At 43.3% G+C, this 22577-nt stretch overlaps 1 protein-coding gene across 3 annotated transcripts; it reads right to left on the bottom strand.

Moving 5' to 3' along the window:
• Nucleotides 1-6432: 6432 nt before the first annotated feature.
• On the bottom strand, nucleotides 6433-20508 carry LOC106570286 (nuclear receptor subfamily 1 group D member 2). 3 transcript variants are annotated; one of them, XM_045694791.2, is made up of 9 exons: nucleotides 19929-20508; nucleotides 15988-16212; nucleotides 15761-15849; nucleotides 11825-11969; nucleotides 10762-11600; nucleotides 10201-10386; nucleotides 9196-9406; nucleotides 8682-8890; nucleotides 6433-8033 (listed from the first exon to the last, which is right to left on the bottom strand). In XM_045694791.2, exons 1-8 carry the CDS (start codon nucleotides 19942-19944, stop codon nucleotides 8694-8696), a joined length of 1908 nt encoding a protein of 635 aa, XP_045550747.1. In that variant the 5' UTR covers nucleotides 19945-20508; the 3' UTR covers nucleotides 6433-8033; nucleotides 8682-8693. The 3 variants fall into 3 exon arrangements, with proteins under 3 accessions (XP_045550747.1, XP_013997913.2, XP_013997914.2); XM_014142438.3 differs by having other exon boundaries at nucleotides 6433-8890; XM_014142439.3 differs by having other exon boundaries at nucleotides 6433-8890; nucleotides 15988-16106.
• Between the last annotated feature and the right edge of the window lie 2069 nt (nucleotides 20509-22577).

Below are 22577 nucleotides of genomic sequence, written 5' to 3'. Positions count from 1 at the left end.
TAGGTTACAGATGATATGTTGTGTGGTCCTCCCACTACGACTCAGGAAAGCATGCAGTTTATTAGGCTACAGATGATATGTTGTGTGGTCCTCCCACTACGACTCAGGAAAGCGTGCAGTTTATTAGGCTACAGATGATATGTTGTGTGGTCCTCCCACTACGACTCGTGAAAGCATGCAGTTTATTAGGCTACAGATGATATGTTGTGTGGTCCTCCCACTACGACTCAGGAAAGCATGCAGTTTTAGACTACAGATGATATGATGTGTGGTCCTCCCACTACGACTCAGGAAAGCATGCAGTTTATTAGACTACAAATGATATGTTGTGTGGTCCTCCCACTACGACTCGTGAAAGCATGCAGTTTATTAGGCTACAGATGATATGTTGTGTGGTCCTCCCACTACGACTCAGGAAAGCATGCAGTTTTAGACTACAGATGATATGTTGTGTGGTCCTCCCACTACGACTCAGGAAAGCATGCAGTTTATTAGACTACAGATGATATGTTGTGTGGTCCTCCCACTACGACTCAGGAAAGCATGCAGTTTATTAGGCTACAGATGATATGTTGTGTGGTCCTCCCACTACGACTCAGGAAAGCATGCAGTTCATTAGACTACAGATGATATGGTGTGTGGTCCTCCCACTACGACTCAGGAAAGCATGCAGTTTATTAGACTACAGATGATATGTTGTGTGATCCTCCCACTACGACTCAGGAAAGCATGCAGTTTATTAGACTACAGATAATATGTTGTGTGGTCCTCCCACTACGACTCAGGAAAGCATGCAGTTCATTTGGCTACAGATGATATGGTGTGTGGTCCTCCCACTACGACTCAGGAAAGCATGCAGTTTAATAGACTACAGATGATATGTTGTGTGGTCCTCCCTCTACGACTCAGGAAAGCATGCAGTTTTAGACTACAGATGATATGTTGTGTGGTCCTCCCACTACGACTCAGGAAAGCATGCAGTTCATTTGGCTACAGATGATATGGTGTGTGGTCCTCCCACTACGACTCAGGAAAGCATGGAGTTTATTAGGCTACAGATTAAATAATGTATTATGAACTTCACAGGATGATGAGCTTGATGCTCCTTTCCAATAAATAGCGTTTTATTCTGGTGTTATGATGATCGATGCCTGGCTGCCATTTAACAAATAAAAATAATCTTGCTCTTTTGTCCATATTAATCTCATCCACTATACCCGCACTATATCTAAGAGCTGTTGGCTAGAGCGCATGTGCCAGTACCAGATTGGGCACATTCGTTATATAACACAATTTTTGGAGTGAAAAAAAAAGTTATTTTTTGTGCACTATGCCCCGAATTCCGATCCGGAGTTAAACGTTCAGGGTGGAGATCTAAGAAATTAAGGTGTGGCAGAGGTTTCATTTTCTGACCTTGATTTAATTCCCTCATAATTCAACCACCATTATGCGGACAAAACCATGAATTAGGTCTAGCGATCCTGCCGGTTGCAAGTGGGAAAAGCATCTTTTCCCCATAGAAATAACAGAATTCTCCGTGCACTGTAATTTATAAATGGATAAGAGCTATTGATAAGGCCGAGGTAAATTACTAATCAGTTTATACACTATGCCCTCTGACGAACCATCAAACAGGCAAAGTGGAAATACAGGACTAAGATTGAATCCTACTACACCGGCTCTGATGCTCGTCGAATGTGGCGGGGCTTAAAAAATATACAAAAGGAAACCCAGCCGCGATCTGCCCAGTAATGCGAGCCTACCAGACGAGGTAAATGCCTTTTATGCTCCCTTCGAGGCAAGCAACACTGAAGCATGCATGAGAGCACCAGCTGTTAAGGACGACTGCGTGATCACGCTCTCCGTTGCCTATGTGAGCAAAACCTTTAACCTGTTAGGCCTAGGGGGCAGTATTGACACGGCCGGATAAAAAACTTACCCGATTTAATCTGGTTACTACTCCTGCCCAGTAACTAGAATATGCATATAATTATTGGCTTTGGATAGAAAACACCCTAAAGTTTCTAAAACTGTTTGAATGGTGTCTGTGAGTATAACAGAACTCATATGGCAGGCAAAAACCTGAAGATTCCAAACAGGAAGCGCCCTCTCTGACAAGTTGTTGTTCATCTTGGCTCTTTTTATTGAAGACTGAGGATCTTTGCCGTAACGTGACACTTCCTACGGCTCCCATAGGCTCTCAGAACCTGGGGAAAAAGCTGAATGATATCGAGGCAGCCTCTGGCTGAAACACATTATCGCGTTTGGATAGTGGCTGGTCAGAGTACTCTGAGACTCACGCTCGTGCACGAGGGCACGAGATGTATTTATTTTCTCTCTCTTTGTACGTATACAGGCTTTCCCGGTCGGAATATTATCGCTTTTTTACGAGAAAAATGGCATAAAAATTGATTTTAAACAGCGGTTGACATGCTTCGAAGTACGGTAATGGAATATTTAGAATTTTTTTGTCATGAAATGCGCCATGCTCGTCACCCTTATTTACCCTTTCGGATAGTGTCTTGAACGCACGAACAAAACGCCGCTATTTGGATATAACAATGGATTATTTGTGACCAAACCAACATTTGTTATTGAAGTAGAAGTCCTGGGAGTGCATTCTGACAAAGAACAACAAAAGTAATAACATTTTTCTTATAGTAAATCTGACTTTGGTGAGTGCTAAACTTGCTGGGTGTCTAAATAGCTAGCCCTGTGATGCCGGGCTATCTACTGAGAATATTGCAAAATGTGCTTTCACCGAAAAGGTTGACAACTCCCTTGTGTCCTCCTCCCAGAGTGCTAAGAACCTTGGCGTGATCCTGGACAACACCCTGTCGTTCTCCACTAACATCAAGGCGGTGACCCGATCCTGTAGGTTCATGCTCTACAACATTCGCAGAGTACGACCCTGCCTCACACAGGAAGCGGCGCAGGTCCTAATCCAGGCAATTGTCATCTCCCGTCTGGATTACTGCAACTCGCTGTTGGCTGGGCTCCCTGCCTGTGCCATTAAACCCCTACAACTCATCCAGAACGCCGCAGCCCGTCTGGTGTTCAACCTTCCCAAGTTCTCTCACGTCACCCCGCTCCTCCGCTCTCTCCACTGGCTTCCAGTTGAAGCTCGCATCCGCTACAAGACCATGGTGATTGCCTACGGAGCTGTGAAGGGAACGGCACCTCCATACCTTCAGGCTCTGATCAGGCCCTACACCCAAACAAGGGCACTGCGTTCATCCACCTCTGGCCTGCTGGCCCCCCTACATCTGAGGAAGCACAGTTCCCGCTCAGCCCAGTCAAAACTGTTCGCTGCTCTGGCACCCCAATGGTGGAACAAGCTCCCTCACGACGCCAGGACAGCGGAGTCAATCACCACCTTCCGGAGACACCTGAAACCCCACCTCTTTAAGGAATACCTAGGATAGGATAAAGTAATCCTTCTAACCCCCCCCCCCTAAAAGATTTAGATGCACTATTGTAAAGTGGTTGTTCCACTGGATATCATAAGGTGAATGCACCAATTTGTAAGTCGCTCTGGATAAGAGCGTCTGCTAAATGACTTAAATGTAATGTTAAATGTTAAAATCGGACATATCGAGTGCATAGAGGAGTTCTGTATCTATAATTCTTAAAATAATTGTTATGTTTTTTGTGAACGTTTATCGTGAGTAATTTAGTAAATTCACCGGCAGTGTTCGGTGGGAATGCTAGTCACATGCTAATGTACAAAGCTGGTTTTTGATATAAATATGAACTTGATTGAACAAAACATGCATGTATTGTATAATATAATGTCCTAGGATTGTCATCTGATGAAGATCATCAAAGGTTAGTGCTGCATTTAGCTGTGGTTTGGGTTTATGTGACATTATATACTAGCTTGAAAAATGGGTGTCTGATTATTTCTGGCTGGGTACTCTGCTGACATAATCTAATGTTTTGCTTTCGTTGTAAAGCCTTTTTGAAATCGGACAATGTGGTTAGATTACTGAGAGTCTTGTCTTTAAAATGGTGTAAAATAGTCATATTTTTGAGAAATTGAAGTAATAGCATTTCTAAGGTATTTGAATAACGCGCCACGGGATTACACTGGCTGTTGAGTAGCCCATAGAAGTTAAACAGGTCAACATTCACAAGGCCGCGGGACCAGATGGATTACCAGGATGTGTAGTCAGAGCTTGCACGGACCAACTCCAATTTCCATAATGCCCCAACAGATTCACAGATGACGCAATCGCACTCCACACTGCCCTTTCCCACCTGGACAAAAGGAAGACCTTTGTGAGAATGCTGTTCAGCTCAGTGTTCAATACCATAGTGCCCACAAAGCTCATTAATAAGCTAAGGACCCTGGGACTAAACACCTCCCTCTGCAACTGGACCCTGGATTTCCTGACGTGGGACTAAACACCTCCCTCTGCAACTGGACCCTGGACTTCCTGACGGGCCTCCCCAAGGTGGTAAGGGTAAAGTCAACACATCTGTTATGCTGATCCTCAACACTGGGTTCTCTCAGGGGTGCGTGCTTAGTCCCCTCCTGTACTCCCTGTTCACCCATGACTGCTGGCTACCCGGACTATTTGCATTGTGTGCCCCCCCCCCCCAAAACCCTCTTTTTACGCTGCTGCTACTCTCTGCTTATCATATATGCATAGTCACTTTAACTACACATTCATGTACATACTACCTCAATTGGGCCAACCAACCAGTGATCCCGCACATTGGCTAACCGGGATATCTGCATTGTATCCCGCCAACCCCTCTTTCACACTACTGCTATTCTCTGTTCATCATAAATCAGTCACTTTAACCATATCTACATGTACATACTACCTCAATCAGCCTGACTAACCGGTGTCTTTATGTAGCCTCGCTACTTTTATAGCCTCGCTACTGTATATAGCCTGTCTTTATACTGTTGTTTTATTTCTTTACTTACCTATTGTTCACCTAACACCTTTTTTGCACTATTGGTTAGAGCCTGTAAGTAAGCATTTCACTGTAAGGTCTACACCTGTTGTATTCGGCGCATGTGACAAATAAACTTTGATTTGATTTGACTCCAACACCATCATTAAGTTTGCTGATGACAGAACGCGTCTCCTTCCTGAGCGGTATGACGGCTGCGTGGTCCTATGGTGTTTATACTTGCGTACTATTGTTTGTACAGATGAACATGGTACCTTCAGGCGTTTGAAAATTGCTCCCAAGGATGAACCAGACTTGTGGACGTCTACAATTTGTTTCTGAGGTCTTGGCTGATTTCTTTTGATTTTCCCATGATGTCAAGCAAAGAGGCACTGAGTTTGAAAGTAGGCCTTGAAATACTTCCACGGGTACACCTCCAATTGACTCAAATGATGTTAATTAGCCTATCGGAAGCTTCTAAAGCCATGACATCATTTTCTGGAATTTTCTAAGCTGTTTAAAGGCACAGTCAACTTAGTGTATGTAAACTTCTGACCCACTGGAATTGTGATATAATTCAATGTAAGTGAAATAATCTGTCTGCAAACAATTGTTGGAAAAATGAGTTGTGTCATGCACGAAGTAGATGTTCTAACCGACTTGCCAAAACTAGAAATTTGGAGTGGTTGAAAAACGAGTTTTAATGACTCCAACATAAGTGTATGTAAAGTTCCGACTTCAACTGTAAACAGGCTACAGTATCTTCATGTTTCCAGTAATGTCTTTCTCTCACTGCTGATTGTGGCCAAACCCCAAACTATTTTTCAATGAAATAATGGTTGAGTGTGTGTCCTGAATAGGAATCAAGCTCTTCAAGTGAAAGTCAATGGAACTGGATCTGTGAAGGTCTTTGATTTCTAAATAGCAGTGAGATTTAACCTGAGTAAATGTTGCCTGTTATTGGTTCTTACAGTTTCCTGGTCATTCTTGGACTGTGGAGAAAAATCCACTGCAAAGGAATGATAACACTATATACAGATATTCATGTATGCATGTATACGGCAATGCTTGCAGAGAGGAGAAAACAGACCACAGGGCAGGTCAGCGATGAAACGATGCACACGATTGACAGAACAGAATCACTGAAGATGAAGAGCAGGAGAGTTGGTAGAAGAGAACTAGCAGTCTGAAATCATCAATTAATCAACCTAATAACGGGAATTCCTGCAAGTCAATTGATTACAGGCCGTGCAGACTCTTGCTGTTATTTACAATCATACTGTATTTGAATAGAATCCACCTATTTACATGACTATATCTGTAGTCTGTGTGTACAGATTTGAAAAGTATGGTAGAGGACAAAAACATCAGTCTATTCAAGTTTAGTGGTCCTTTGTTGAAACATTTGAGACAGTGGTATAAGAGTCCAACTGAATGACAAAAACATTCCTACAACGTTTTTCTCCCTTCTCACAACCACCGACCCTAAAGCAACATGACACAAGTCTGCATAGCCTACATGTGTTTATGTGTACTGATTGATTTTTATTTATATGTCTTACACCAATTGGTGCCCAGCCTGAATGGGCTTCTAAGACAAAGTATGTGCGCACAAAACAACATTTTTACAGTAAACAAATTAAATGCATAATTAGCAATCAAAGTACAGTTTTCACCTGCAAAATCAAACCACATTTTGATTTAACAATTTGCACCAAAACGAAATATCTGAAATGGGTATAACAAGTCTAAAATAAAAAATGGCTCCTTTTAACATGGAAATAAACAACTAAAATGTCTCCAAGTGGAGATGTGTTGAGTTGATAGGTAATATTGGTTAGCAATGTTAACCTTTGGCAGTTCGAATAACCTCCATGTATTTGTCTTCCTGTCTGTTTGCTCCCCTATTGTTCAAATGGGAGGTCTATCACAATACACTATAATGATTAAGTGATGGGACCATGTCTGTCAATGATGGACTTCAGTTAGTTCATAACCCAACATCATTACCTACAAGAACATTTCATGATTTACAACATAACCCCCTCTGGAGAATGATAGCGTGTAAAACATATACACCACAGGAGGCTGCTGAGGGGAGGACGGCTCATAATAATGTCCGGAACAGGAGCGAATGGAATGGCATCAAACACATGGAAACCATTCCAGCCTTTACCACAAGCCCATCCTCCCCAATTAGGGTGCCACCAACTGTCTGATGTACACACATACAACTGCTGCACCATCAACTGAAATTATAAGCTTGAAATTAGAGATTCCTCTCAACAACAAATAAAGACATTCAATCAAAGCTCTTCCTCAGGTGACTAGCTAAGGCCACAACGAGACAGACGTGAAGTAGCAGCGTTTACCCTGATTACATAGGTCTATCTATGCTTTTACCACATTCCCTTTGTCTCAACACAGTTTAGAAAGGAGACTTCTCTGTGGTCAGTCATTGTCAGTTTACTTTAAACTAGAGGGGTTGAGGTTAACTAGCCCTAACCCCCTTTCGAATCACCCTCTTTTTAGGCAGTTAAGCACAACATCCTTTTGGATTAGTCTGCCTAAATAAACCACAAACATACACCCAAGGTGTAGAGCGGGGCTCTCTAACCCTGTTCCTGGAGGTTCTAACCCCAGTTGGACCTAACCTGGTTCAGTTTATCAACCAGCTAATTGTTAGAATCAAGTGTGCTAGACAAGGGTTGGAGTGAAAACCTACAGGAGGGTATCTCTCCGGGAACAGGGTTGGAGTGAAAACCTACAGGAGGGTATCTCTCCGGGAACAGGGTTGGAGTGAAAACCTACAGGAGGGTATCTCTCTGGGAACAGGGTTGGAGTGGCGCAGCGGTCTAAGGCACTGCATCGAATCCAGGCTGTATCACAACCGGCCGAGATTGGGGGTCCCATAGGGCGGCGCACAATTGGCCCAGCGTCGTCCGGGTTTGGCCGGTGTAGGCCATCATTGTAAATAAGAATTTGTTCTTAACTGACTTGACTAGTTAAATAAAGGTTAAATTAATTAAAAAATAAATACCTACAGGAGAGTATCTCTCCGGGAACAGCGGTGGAGTTAAAACCTACAGGAGGTTAGCTCTTCGGGAACAGGGTTGGGGAGCCTGCTGGAGAAAAGCTAAACAAAAAGTCTAAATAGTCAGTCACATATCATATTGCACAAACGATGCAAAAATGCACATCTACACAATGTTAATAAAAGGTTATTCTCTAAGAAGGGTTGTACAGTCGCAAACATGTCCTGCACACACAGAAACAAGACAAAGAAACATTACACATCCATCTTCTGCTTGCGTCTGAACGTTTGCGTTCATGGTTATTACTTCAACAATAAAGGCCTTTTAGCCTCACAGTACGATAACTTTTAAGTCTTAAGCCTTTCCCCTCCCTCCCCTGTAACCGTGACACATTAACCCCACTAGTTCAACTTGTTTGTGAAGGAAAAAGATCACGTGAAGTGAGTGGCAGAATAAGAGGGTAATCTTGGGAGGTCAGGTTTCATAGTTCATTGGGGTAGCTGGTCGAGGTGTGTCAGGGTGGGTGGATAAATGGGCTTTGTGGTCTACAGCCACAGGCCTCAGGCCCAGTGTCCATGGTCATATTCATTAGGGTACACCTTAGCAAAAGGTTTTGCAATGGGGGGTGGGACGACAACAACGACAAGCATTTCTTATTGGACAAGTTCAGGTAGTACCTCCCCATTTCAGTAAATGTTCTTCCATTTGGTGCCTAATGAATACACCCCAGGTTCTGACCTTAGTTCTGGTCTAGGGATGGACCTTGAAGGCCAGCAGCTGCTCAGAGTGCATGTTATTGAGGGAGCGGAGGTCGGGCAGTCTGAGGAGCAGCTTGGTGAATATGGCCGACTCGTTAGGGTGGTTCTTAGTGATGAGGCCCCTCAGGTGCCGGATCAGAGTCTCCTGAAGAGCCTCCACAGAGTTTACGTTCTCAATCCCTGAGCGATCTAGAACACAAAAACCACAGTAGAACGTTAGACTTGGTTCCTATACCTTTCTCTGATCACGAAGCTCAACCAACTGATATGGATAGAAGATGTAAGTAAGGGAACACTCACTATAATACAATGCATGCTTTCCAACACAACAAACATAGAAAGCTACACTACTCTCTTGGTAGGAAGCCCTACAATACCATAACAACTCACAGTATTAAGTCAGTTTCTATGGGACCTATAAGAAAGTCTATATAAAGGGACAGGAAGTGCAAATCCTGTGAGTGGGGTCACAAGGTCACAGTTCGTGAGCCTACCGGCAGAGATGAGGACAACAGCGGTGAACAGGCTCATTTCCTCCTCGCTGAGGCCGAGCCCCATCAGCTTGTCACTGAAGTCCATCATGGAGGTCAGGAAGTCGCCGGCGCCCATGGCTTGTAATGTCTCCACGCTGTACTTGTTACCACCCAGAAACTTCACTGTGCGGTCTTTCACGTCAAACAGGGACGCAAAGCGCACCACTAGCACCTGGTGAAGTGACAGCAGACACTGGGGTAAGTCTGGGTGAAGTGACTGGGGTAAGTCTGGGTGAAGTGACTGGGGTAAGTCTGGGTGAAGTGACTGGGGTAAGTCTGGGTGAAGTGACTGCAGGCGCTGGGGTAAGTCTGGGTGAAGTGACTGGGGTAAGTCTGGGTGAAGTGACTGGGGTAAGTCTGGGTGAAGTGACTGCAGACGCTGGGGTAAGTCTGAGTGAAGTGACTGCAAACGCTGGGGTAAGTCTGAGTGAAGTGACTGCAAACGCTGGGGTAAGTCTGAGTGAAGTGACTGCAAACGCTGGGGTAAGTCTGAGTGAAGTGACTGCAAACGCTGGGGTAAGTCTGAGTGAAGTGACTGCAGACGCTGGGTAAGTCTGGGTGAAGTGACTGCAGACGCTGGGGTAAGTCTGAGTGAAGTGACTGCAAACGCTGGGGTAAGTCTGAGTGAAGTGACTGCAGACGCTGGGTAAGTCTGGGTGAAGTGACTGCAGACGCTGGGGGAAGTCTGAGTGAAGTGACTGCAGACGCTGGGGTAAGTCTGAGTGAAGTGACTGCAAACGCTGGGGTAAGTCTGAGTGAAGTGACTGCAGACGCTGGGTAAGTCTGAGTGAAGTGACTGCAGACGCTGGGTAAGTCTGGGTGAAGTGACTGCATTTCAATGATAGCCTTATTGGTTCGGTTTTTCTACTGTTTTCATTCACATACACGTGAGACAATGGATAAGGGGTAGAGAAGAGAATACAATAAGAGGTTAATATAAGTGAGTGTTCTGAGAGTGGTCTTTACCTCAAAGGTACCAGCCTTGAGCAGGCTGACCTGGTCATGTTGTGAGAGGTCTCTGAAGCCTGGGATCCGCTTGGCAAATTCCACCACCTCCCTGACGGCTGGGGTGAAACTGTGGCTGAACTCCTCCCAGATCCCATGGCCTGACTTATGGGGGTTCACATGGGGAGACGTGTTCATGGGACACAGCTGAGGACGGAGAGAGATGAGAAGGGAAAGAAGGACTTGGGTTAGGAGGAGGCACACGCGACATATCATTCACATACTTATTAAATGGTAGATAAGGCGAGTACCCCAAATACAATGTGTTATGTTAACCCAATATAAAGGTGTGAACACGCCCTCTAGAGATCAACTGTGGTGTTCCACAGGGATCGACTCTTAGACTTCAATTATTATTTATTTGATGCCAACTGCATCAACACTGCTTTCTCAAGTGCTTTGAGAATAAAGTGTTATATAAATGTAGTCGATCATTATATTATATGACAAATCATAACATGTATATTAAATTAACTATAATATATCATACACTCTTTCTCCATCTGTCTATCTTGGACTCACCAGATGCATCCTGTTGCCCCTGTTCCACAGTAGTCCACTGAATCCTCCATGGGAATTGGAGGTGGCCTGGCTAGTGCTGTTGTTGCCTCCTCTCAGGCCATGGTGGGCGTAGGATGGGCAGTGGCCACTAGGGGAGCTGGTGGGCAGTCTGTCTCTGCTATAGGGGCAGCGGTTCTCGCTGAGGCTGGTGGTGTGGTCCTCCTGGCGATGGTGGCTGTCAGGGCCCTGAGGCCCAGTGTTGGTGGGCCTCTCCTGGGCCTGGTAATGAGCCTGAGTGGCTTTGAATGAGGCCAGGTCATTTTGCTGGTTCTGGTTCTGCTGGTTCCCGGCCTCCTGCTGGTTCCGGTTCCTCTCATCTATCCTCTTTCTAGTGTCACTGACATGTTGCACTGCCCCCGGGGAGGTCAGCAGGGGGTAGGCCTGGGGGGAGGGGCTACCTTGCTCCTGGTTGTACATGAAGGTCTCCTGGTGGGCCCGGGTCACCGAGCCAATCACCTCCTCTGACCCGCAGTCTGAAGCACTCGACGGAGACACGGAGTTAGGGCTGGGGCTTTTATTCTTGGCGACCGCAGGCTCGCGGTCAGAGCTGGTCTCCTCAGATTGGTTGGACCCGGGGGAAGCGGCGGGAGAGGTGGAGGAGGAGGGGACGGAGCCTAGGCCAGAATCAACATATTGGGGGCGGGGCTCCACGGGGCAGGCTGGCGACTGAAGCTGATTGGCCAAGGGGAAGGGTGTGTTGCAGTGGAACTGGCTGTTGTTCATCATGTTGTTCACGGCACTCTGCATCTCTAGCAGCATGCGCTGCTTCTCACGCTTTGGGATGCGGCCGAAACGCACAGCTAAGGAGGAGAGAACATTTAGAAAGTGTCCTTGCCAAAATATATGTTTGTCTACGGATTATCAAATACTGTAAATCCCTGTTTGAAATCTAACAAACCGACTCTTTTCTTCATCTACTTCTTTCTCAATTATGTAACCCATGACAACCCACAATAACGATAATACACCATGTATTATTGTAACTGGAGAGGGGATGTAGTTATATAAGGTAATAGAAACATACAGTCCTTGGACATGCCGACCAGTAGACACTTCTTGAAGCGACACTGCTGGCAGCGGTTCCTGTTGATCCTCATGATGGCACAGCTCTCGTTCTTCAGGCATTTCTTATACTGGATGTTCTGCTGGATGCTCCGACGGAAGAAACCCTAGAGACAGACAGACGGACACACTGGTGAGTCAGAGTTTTCAGAAATGTTTTATAACTGGGCTTTTTTCTAGAGTTACATCCGTGTTGAGGGGTTTTGCACTTTGTCCATTTGTATGCTGATATTATTTTTATGAATTATTTGATATCAAATTTGGCCATAGAAAAATGAGCCCCCTAAAACAGAGTGTATTAGGGTGCATGACGCCTCTCGGCTTTAGAGTTAGAAGGGGAGTTAATGTATTTTTTTAGTGGGTAGATCAGCTTTAATATTGCAGATTGGTTCTGGCTTCCATCAATGTAATTGTCTGCATCATTTCCAATCCCCCATATACAGTGGGGAGAACAAGTATTTGATACACTTCCGATTTTGCAGGTTTTCCTACTTACAAAGCATGTAGAGGTCTGTAATATTTATCATAGGTACACTTCAACCGTGAGAGACGGAATCGAAAACAAAAATCCAGAAAATCACATTGTATGATTTTTTAAGTAATTAATTTGCATTTTATTGCATGACATAAGTATTTGATCACCTACCAACCAGTAAAAATTCTGGCTCTCACAGACCTGTTAGTTTTTCTATAAGAAGCCCTCCTGTTCTCCACTCATTACCTGTATTAACTGCACCTGTTTTAACTCGTTACCTGTATAAAAGACACCTGTCCACACACTCAATCAAACAGACTCCAACCTCTCCACAATGGCCAAGACCAGAGAGCTGTGTAAGGACATCAGGGATAAAATTGTAGACCTGCACAAGGCTGGGATGGGCTACAGGACAATAGGCAAGCAGCTTGGTGAGAAGGCAACAACTGTTGGCGCAATTATTAGAAAATGGAAGAAGTTCAAGATGACGGTCAATCACCCTCGGTCTGGGGCTCCATGCAAGATCTCACCTCGTGGGGCATCAATGATCATGAGGAAGGTGAGGGATCAGCCCAGAACTACACAGCAGGTCCTGGTCAATGACCTGAAGAGAGCTGGGACCACATCTCAAAGAAAACCATTAGTAACACACTACGCCGTCATGGATTAAAATCCTGCAGCGCACGCAAGGTCCCCCTGCTCAAGCCAGCGCATGTCCAGGCCCATCTGAAGTTTGCCAATGACTATCTGGATGATCCAGAGGAGGAATGGGAGAAGGTCATGTGGTCTGATGAGACAAAAATTGAGCTTTTTGGTCTAAACTCCACTTGCCGTGTTTGGAGGAAGAAGAAGGATGAGTACAACCCCAAGAACACCATCCCAACCGTGAAACATGGAGGTGGAAACATCATTCTTTGGGGATGCTTTTCTGCAAAGGGGACAGGACGACTGCACCGTATTAAGGGGAGGATGGGTGGGGCCATGTATCGCAAGATCTTGGCCAACAACCTCCTTCCCTCAGTAAGAGCATTGAAGATGGGTCGTGGCTGGGTCTTCCAGCATGACAACGACCCGAAACACACAGCCAGGGCAACTAAGGAGTGGCTCCGTAAGAAGCATCTCAAGGTCCTGGAGTGGCCTAGCCCGTCTCCAGACCTGAACCCAATAGAAAATCTTTGGAGGAAGCTGAAAGTCCATATTGCTCAGCGACAGCCCCGAAACCTGAAGGATCTGGAGAAGGTCTGTATGGAGGAGTGGGCCAAAATCCCTGCTGCAGTGTGTGCAAACCTGGTCAAGAACTACAGGAAACGTATGATCTCTGTAATTGCAAACAAAGGTTTCTGTACCAAATATTAAGTTCTGCTTTTCTGATGTATCAAATACTTATGTCATGCAATAAAATGCAAATTAATTACTTAAAAATCATACAATGTGATTTTCTGGATTTTTGTTTTAGATTCCGTCTCTCACAGTAGAAGTGTACCTATGATAAAAATTACAGACCTCTACATGCTTTGTAAGTAGGAAAACCTGCAAAATCGGAAGTGTATCAAATACTTGTTCTCCCCACTGTATATGGGGGATTGGAAATGATGCAGACAATTACATTGATGGAAGCCAGAACCAATCTGCAATATTAAAGCTGATCTACTGCAAAATCGGCAGTGTATCAAATACTTGTTCTCCCCACTGTATATTATTTTGTAAATAAATTATTTATATATATTTTCCCCAAACCCTACCACACCTAATTGGAGTAAACTAATGGAAAACAACACTTAGGCTTCTACTTCTAGCTTATACACGCTATACACATTTTACAGACACAGTATATTTTACATTAGTCATATATTGTTTGTTTTTAGTCCCATCCTTCAGCTACACTCAACCCCTCCCATCTATCTCTGAAGAACATCACGTTTTGATTTATATTTGCCATATATTTTTCAACTGTGCTGTGATGTTTCCCAAAAGTTAGGAACCTTTCTATTCTACAGATTGTAAATTAAAGAAACATTTTTGCTAAGAGTATTATTATATTATTGATCGATTGACTATAGCTGTGTTAAAATACCCATACTAACATACTGTATAATACATACTTAATGAGTATGTACTACATACTATTAGTTAATTTTAGTATACTGTAAACAAACTATCATTTCAGTTGAGCGTACTAGTGCTTCGCCTGTCTACCGAAAGTTGATGCAACCTCTTACTAGCCTCTTACTAGCGTGTTAGCATAACAAATTACTAGATAGACATTTTATGACTTTGGCAGAAATTTCAACCAACTTTCTATGGCTTGTTTTAAAAATAGCAATATTTTGGAGATGATTTCATTTTCAAATAACTGAAAGTGAGATGTTGTAATCTGAATAAAGGGAAAAAGGCCATTCTAGAACATGGGGTGAGACATTCATACTAATCTGCTAGAGAACCAGTTCGGATTAAAGTATAACTTCTGTATGACTGAAGCCTTTAGTGAGAGGTCTAATGCTTTAATAATTTCTGCCCTCCGAATTCATATTCATTATATAAATAGGCCAGTTTAATTTAGTCTGGCTTGCTATTCCAAATCAAATGGAATATATTTTCCTCATATAATTGGAAAAACAATTCTCTAGGTGTAGGTAAGGCCATAAGCAAATAGGTAAACTGGGATATGACTAAAGAGTTAATAAGGGTGATTTTTTCACAAATAAACAGGTATTTTCCTTTCCATGGTGGCAAGATCTTATCTATTTTTGCTAACTTGGGGCGGCAGGGTAGCCTAGTGGTTAGAGCGTCAGACTAGTAACCGAAAGGTTGCAAGATTGAATCCCTGAGCTGACAAGGTAAAAATCTGTCGTTCTGCCCTGAACAAGGCAGTTCCTAGGCCGTCATTGAAAATAAGAATGTGTTCTAAAAACTGACATGCCTAGTTAAATAAAGGTTAAAAAATATATATTATATTAAAATGTATTGTAGCAAGATCCTTTTTTTTCTTCTGGATATGAATACCGAGTATATCCACTTCACCATCAGACCATTTTATTCGTAAACTACACGGTAATGTAAAAACATTTTTTTTTTTATCCAATACGTAATATTACATTTATCATAATTTGGTTGTATTCCAGACAGGTTAGAAAAAGTATTGAGATCCGCTAGAGGAGGGGGTGGCAGGTAGACTTTTGCTTGTCCCAGTGCTCTGACAGCAGAACTAGGTCATTAAGAGAGGAAAGAGTTAGAGGCTGTGGATAAAAATAAGGCAGAACTACTTAAAGCTGTATGGGTTCGATGAGGATGGCTGCTGTGATGATTTGACCCAGTTAGGCTACCATACCATTATGTCACCACGCCCTCTCTCTCACATAACTATGATATTGAGGAACAACATGATGCAACATTGATTAGGCGTGTGTGTGTGTGTGTTCTCACCTTGCAGCCCTCACAGGCATGGACCCCATAGTGGAATCCAGATGCAATGTCTCCGCACACCTTACACAGCAGCACCATGCCGTTGATTTCTGCAAAAACATCTCATCAGCACCCACTGAGGAAATACCTCTAAAAAAATTCAATAGACCGTATTCATCCAAAAATGATGTAAGCAAATAGTAATTGAATAGACATTCAAGTTATTACACAGCAGAGAAACCACTCACTAGTAATGTTGCATTTTGCAGTGGAAGCCGAGCGTCCGGTCTTCGCAATAGTGTGGGCCAGCGGGAGGGTGAGGCCTGCCATGTTCAGGGGCGTGTCCACCACGTTTCCCTGGCGACAGCTGTGGGAGGAGTTGTGTGTCAGAGAGGAGGAGTTGTAGCTGCAGTCATTTGAGTCACTATGACATGACTCAGGGCTAGAGGAGCTGATGTAGGCTATTACACCCCCTAGTGGAGAGAGAGAGAGAGAGACATGACGATTAGGCTAATAGTTTGACAGAATTAAATCTCTATGGATAGGTTTGCCTACTGGGGTAGCGGAGGTTCAAGTTACACAAAGAGCAATGCATTTACATTACCTTATAAATAGAGTGAGTGTTTGAAAGGAATTTGAATAAATGTTGTTTCTGAACATTTTTGCAGACCGAAGGATCTGGAAATTGTACAGTCCAAATCTCTTTTTAGCATTGAATTATTCCACCTATAAAATACTGCTACTCCAAACTACCATTAACAGCCTCCAGTTTACAAGCACTCAGTTTCCCTGATTCACATGTAGCAATCAAGTGACACTGATGTCACATGTTTCTCCTATGGAAACCAAATCTGATCCTGATTGGACCATAGCATAAAGAGGCTGTTTTATATTCGTAGCCTAGTGCCTACCCATAATTCCCTGGTGCTAGTAGCTCTGAGCCAGGAAGAGAGGCCGAGCACCCGGCCAGTCAGACAGCCTTGTTTTTTTATTCCCCTTTTTTTCAGGTCAGGCTGACCTGGTTTCTCTCCCTCCATTCTGGTTAGATAATGCTCCTGTTACATATTGTCAGCAGGGAGTGTGGAGAATAGCCTGGCTACACTGTCAGAACTAGAAGCACAAGCATTTCGCTACACTCGCAATAACATCTGCTAACCATGTGTATGTGACCAATAACATTTGATTTGTTTGAACTCACACAAGGCTCAAGATGGAAGCTCATCATCATTCAATCAAGGGGCAGGCCCAACATTGACAGATTGCAATTAATGCCTGCCAAATGTTATGTGGTCTAATGGAAGTATAACCTAATGTGATGTGTTCATGAGTTGGTTGTCTGCATGTTCCTTGTTGATCGAACTGCATTACAGAAGAAGTTTAGGCAAAATTCTAAAACAATCTCAAAAGGCACAACTGCCCTATTTTCAACAAACGAGGTCAATTTGGTTATATATTAACACATTCGGACATTTGCCAAAAGCCATTTAAAAATGTAAAAATCAATAACTAATTCACCGTTTGTCACAGAAACATAAAACGATGTATTATTTATTCTATAAATGTCTAGCATACCTTTACAACCTTTGTTTTGAGGAAAAATTCCAGTTTTGACTTGATAGAAATACATATCAAATGCCATTTAAAACTGTTTAATTAAATCAATAAATAATTTGCACTTGAAATTAACATTTCAAGAGTAGTGATGCTGGACGGGCGGGCAAGTGCAGGCAGAAATCGGTTGAAGAGTATGCATTTAGTTTTACTTGTATTTAAGAGCAGTTGGAGGCCACGGAAGGAGAGTTGTATGGCATTGAAGCTCGTCTGGAGGGTACCAAGGCTGTTGAGTCTGCCAATGAGGATGTGGTGACTGACAGAGTCGAAAGCCTTGGCCAGGTCAATGAATACGGCTGCACAGTACTGTTTCTTATCGATGGCGGTTAAGATATCGTTTAGGACCTTGAGCGTGGCTAAGGTGCACCCATGACCAGCTCTGAAATCAGATTGCATAGTGGAGAAGGTGCGGTGGGATTCGAAATGGTCGGTAATCTATTTGTTGACTTGGCTTTCGAAGACTTTAGAGAGGCAGGGTAGGATAGATATAGGTCTGTAACAGTTTGGGTCTAGAGTGTCTCCCCCCCCCTTTGAAGAGGGGGATGACCGCAGCTGCTTTCCAATCTTTGGGAATCTCAGACGACACGAAAGAGAGGTTGAACAGGCTAGTAATAGGGGTTGCAACAATTTCGGCAGATCCTTTTAGAAAGAAAGGGTCCAGATTGTCTAGCCCGACTAATTTGTAGGGGTCCAGATTTTGCAGCTCTTTCAGAACATCATCAGACTGGATTTGGGAGAAGGAGAAATGGGGAAGGCTTGGGCGAGTTGCTGTGGGGGGTGCAGTGCTGTTGACCGGGGTAGGGATAGCCAGGTGGAAAGCATGGCCAGCCGTAGAAAAATGCTTATTGAAATTCTCAATTATAGTGGATTTATCGGTGGTGACAGAGTTTCCTATCCTCAGTGCAGTGGGCAGCTGGGAGGAGGTGCTCTTATTCTCCAAGGACTTTACAGTGTCCCAGAACTTTTTTGAGTTTGTGTTGCAGGAAGCAAATTTTTGCTTGAAAAAGCTAGCCTTGGCTTTTCCAACTGCCTGTGTATATTGGTTTCTAACTTCCCTGAGAAGTTGCATATCACGGGGGCTGTTCGATGCTAATGCAGAACGCCGCAGGATGTTTTTGTGTTGGTTAAGGGCAGTCAGGTCTGGAGAGAACCAAGGACTATATCTGTTCCTGGTTCTACATTTGAATGGGGCATGCTTATTTAAGATGGTGAGGAAGGCATTTTTTTTAAATAACCAGGCATCCTCTACTGAAGGGATGAGGTCAATATCCTTCCCGGATACCCGGGCCAGGCCGATTAGAAAGGCCTGCTCGCTGAAGTGTTTCAGGGAGTGTTTGACAGTGATGAGTGGAGGTCGTTTGACCGCTGACCCATGACGGATGCAGGCAATGATCTTGGTTGAAAACAGCAGAGGTGTATTTAGAGGGCAAGTTGGTTAGGATGATATCTATGAGGGTACCCGTGTTTACGGATTTGGGGTTGTACCTGGTGGGTTCATTGATCATTTGTGTGAGATTGAGGGCATCAAGCTTAGATTGTAGGATGGCTGGGGTGTTAAACATGTCCCAGTTTAGGTCACAAAGCAGCACGAGCTCTGAAGATAGATGGGGGGCAATCAGTTCACATATGCTGTCCAGAGCACAGTTGGGGGCAGAGGGTGGTTTTTTGCAGGGGGCAACAGTGAGAGACTTGTTTTTAGAGGTGGATTTTTAAAAGAAGAAGATGATAGATGATTAGGTTGTGAAATTCTTGGCCTAATGATCAACTATTATTTACTTGACTCACTGATGACGTTCCTTTTTGGAACCCACCCCCACGTGGAACAGGCATTCTCGAAATACCCAGTGGTAGAAAACTATGGAACGCCGTTTGGGTCTTTGCATGTCAAAAAGATACTTGACGCGTCAAAATAACAATATGTAAACTATATGCAACTGTTGGCCAATCACTATATCAAAACCTCCTCATTCATCATCACCAACAAACTATGAAAACTGGGTCAGTTTACATTCCTGCAACCCTATAACTGCATGCAGTTTCACGTGTATCCACACCAGCTCGCAGGGCAGGATCTTTGGCAGAATTATGCTATGTTTACGTCACAGCGCTTCTTCACCAACCAGAGGACGCAAGGGGAGCGTTTAAAGACAGACGTTTATACGTCACAGCGCTCTTCAACCAATCAGAGAGAGCGTATACAGAGTCGCACATGGCTAGCGACCGGTCCATGTGAGAAAAGGGACCTGCAACACTGTCCCAGCCTATTGATTCTGAAATAACACACACACTGGCACTCCTAACCCAGTTTGAATTAAGGCTGATTACAGTAAGAAAGATCGGACATTAATGAGCAGGTTATTGCAAACCATTTGCTTATGTTTTGATTCAGAACATCACGCAACCCTTTAAAATCAGGATACTGACAAGTAGACTTGAAGTTGTAACATTCATCTAGGTTACAAAAAAACAAATTAAACACACTATCAAGATGCAATGTTACAAACAGTTATTGTGTAGACACTAAAATATGCTACAGGCCTACATATTTATAAATGTATTGAGCATAAAATGAATTTACCTGCTTTTGTAGACATGGAATGTCCTCTGAACCTGAAGTCTGATGACGTGTTAGCTTGTTTTCAGCAACTTTTTCGGTCGCTGGTTGATACTACAGATCAATGAATTGAAGCATTCAGAAAATAGTCGGCAAACGCATTTAGGCCTACTAGTTCCGCAGATACATCTATAGCGCAACAGCTACTGTTGCCAATCAGACTGATTTCGCACCGTGATATTTGACGACAACCATCTGTCAAAACTATTCACATAAATTCAAATGTATTCATTTTGTTTAAACGTCCCGAATCAAACCAAAGATTGTAGCCAATTTTGTCGCTTCAGAATGAATCGAACGATCGGAATTCCATATCTTTTTCTTTCCGCAGAGCGCTCCAAAAAGCTGTCCGTCTGATGTTTTTTCTGTAGGCTAAAGATAGGCCTAAGCCTATATATAGCTATAGCATAAAAATATGTATTTTCTTGAAGGAAACGATAGCAAAGAGTATAAAGTTATCCTCTGCCAGAGAGATTCGTTGGATGACTGTTTCGATTAGAGCTCTCTACTCAAACTGCTATGCTACCATGTGACCCATCACAGCGGCTCCTCCTTCCCTAGTTTAGCGCTGGTGTCAATGGGCAAGTTCGTTTTGCATGGCCCGGATCCCCGGGGGCCTGACGATTTCGCTTAAGGACCAATGGAATGGTCTAAAATTAAGAAAGACTCCTCTCCTCGGGCACCGGACCAAGCAAAATGAACAAGCCCAATGTAACCCACTGACACACTTTTTACATGGCCACGTAGTCGTGGGTGAACATACATTGCTGATGGGTTCCAGTAGTGTATCGTATAGCATCAAAAAACATGATAACATTTCTCCAACATATTGAATGCACTGAAGCATAAAATCAGAAATGATTATAACAAGATTTTTCCCACATATATTGAGCTCTCAGGATTTTAAGAATGTAATAAATATATCAAGCAGTTTATATATATTCTGAATGGCATATATTATTATTATATTATAAAATGCATTCTCACATTGGCAGCAAAGGCTTCTTCACACAGTCCAATATAAAAAAGATATTTTTTCAAATTATTTTCATTATTAAAAAGAATTCAACAATTTAATGTGCGTAATAGAGCATGCCAGCTTGTAGTCCTAAAACCCGGAAATGAGTTACCTCTGGTTCGTTCAGCCTTTCCTATGGGGAAAATTAACAGGGAAAGAATAGTTGGGGATAAATGGCGAAAATAAGGTTTGAGATTAACACAGGTTTAGATCTTATACGTTTTGTTCTTTGAGCTAATATCAGTCAGTTAACACGGCCTTTATTAATTATGAAGAGTTTATATGTGTTTTTGTTTGTTTTTTACATAAGTGCTTAAGAATTCACAGAAAGTGACATTAGCTGATGAAGATTATCTCATAGAACCACAGACCTTATTTTCAGTAAAACTGTTTTGATACTGTAACAATTCTTCTAACAGTCTCTTCGGTAACCTACACTCTCACTGTGGCCCCAGATAGGGCATGTTAGGAGAAAAGTGGTCCTCGTGTCCAAGAGGTGAGGCAGAGGCCACAGAGAGGGGAGACAACATGAGGGCAGACACATGCAGAATGACACACACACAGGTAACAGCTTGTTTCTTTACTCAGGAACGAGGGCAAAATGTAGATATCTGGGTGTAGGTCTGCATGTGCATTCGAAACACATGCAGCAAAGTAGACGTCACATGTAGCAAAGCACAGCAATCACAGATCAGATCAGAAGTAGTTGTTTATCAGGACATTGAGTCGCTAGTTGACTTTACTGCAGCATCCTTTGGATATATGGGATATATTATATTCAACCACGCGAGGGACAAATGGAACCCAAAGGGTTGTTGAAAATCTCTCATATCTTCACCCACTTTGTTCCTGAATCCATGCACTTTGGTTGAAATGGGATGAACCACATAATTTCTCCCTCTGTCCCAGAACAGGTCAAACTGACTCTGACATGAGCTGTTTCACTAGATCTCCCACAATTTCTTGTCATATTGGTCGACAAGAATAAGGTGTCTACCTTTCCAACCAAGGTCAGCGCATTAACAAGGAGCAAATTTGAAGATAAGTAAAACAAGGATTTTTCAACAACTCAGAGGACAATGGAAGTTCACTTCAAATACGACAGCTTTGTAGATTTCCTGCTGCACTCAGTTGCCTGACAGACATGGAAAACACCACCTCACGGTATCAAGCTGCCTTGATGGGTTTGGAGCAGCCATATCCCAAAGAAGACTTCTCCTGACCACCTCCCATTTCCCTGGTTCTTTAGATTCCTCTGCCACCACAATGAAAGAAATAGACAAGCCCACACTTTTCTTCAGTTTCTGTTTTGGTGGAATTCTGGTCACCATAGGTGATGTGAACACTGCAGTGCCCCCAGCATAATCTGTGTAAGGGAACACCCCCCTGAAATGTACAAAAATGAATGGGATCTTATTGGCACCATACAAAACATATATACGATGTACAATACCACTCAAATGGACGTCTTTTCATTCAAAACTGATTGCAAATGCCATATTGCAAATGCCAAGTGTCACACAGCAAAAATCCAATAGATGGCGAGCGTGCTCCACTGTAAATGTTCTTATTGCAAATTTTGAAAATGTGAAAAA

Source organism: Salmo salar, chromosome 14, assembly GCF_965601325.2.
Source record: "Salmo salar chromosome 14, fSalSal1, whole genome shotgun sequence".
In the NCBI taxonomy this organism is placed as follows: domain Eukaryota; kingdom Metazoa; phylum Chordata; class Actinopteri; order Salmoniformes; family Salmonidae; genus Salmo; species Salmo salar.
The sequence above is the reverse complement of the archived record's forward strand: the minus strand, read 5'-3'. Positions and strand labels throughout refer to the sequence as shown.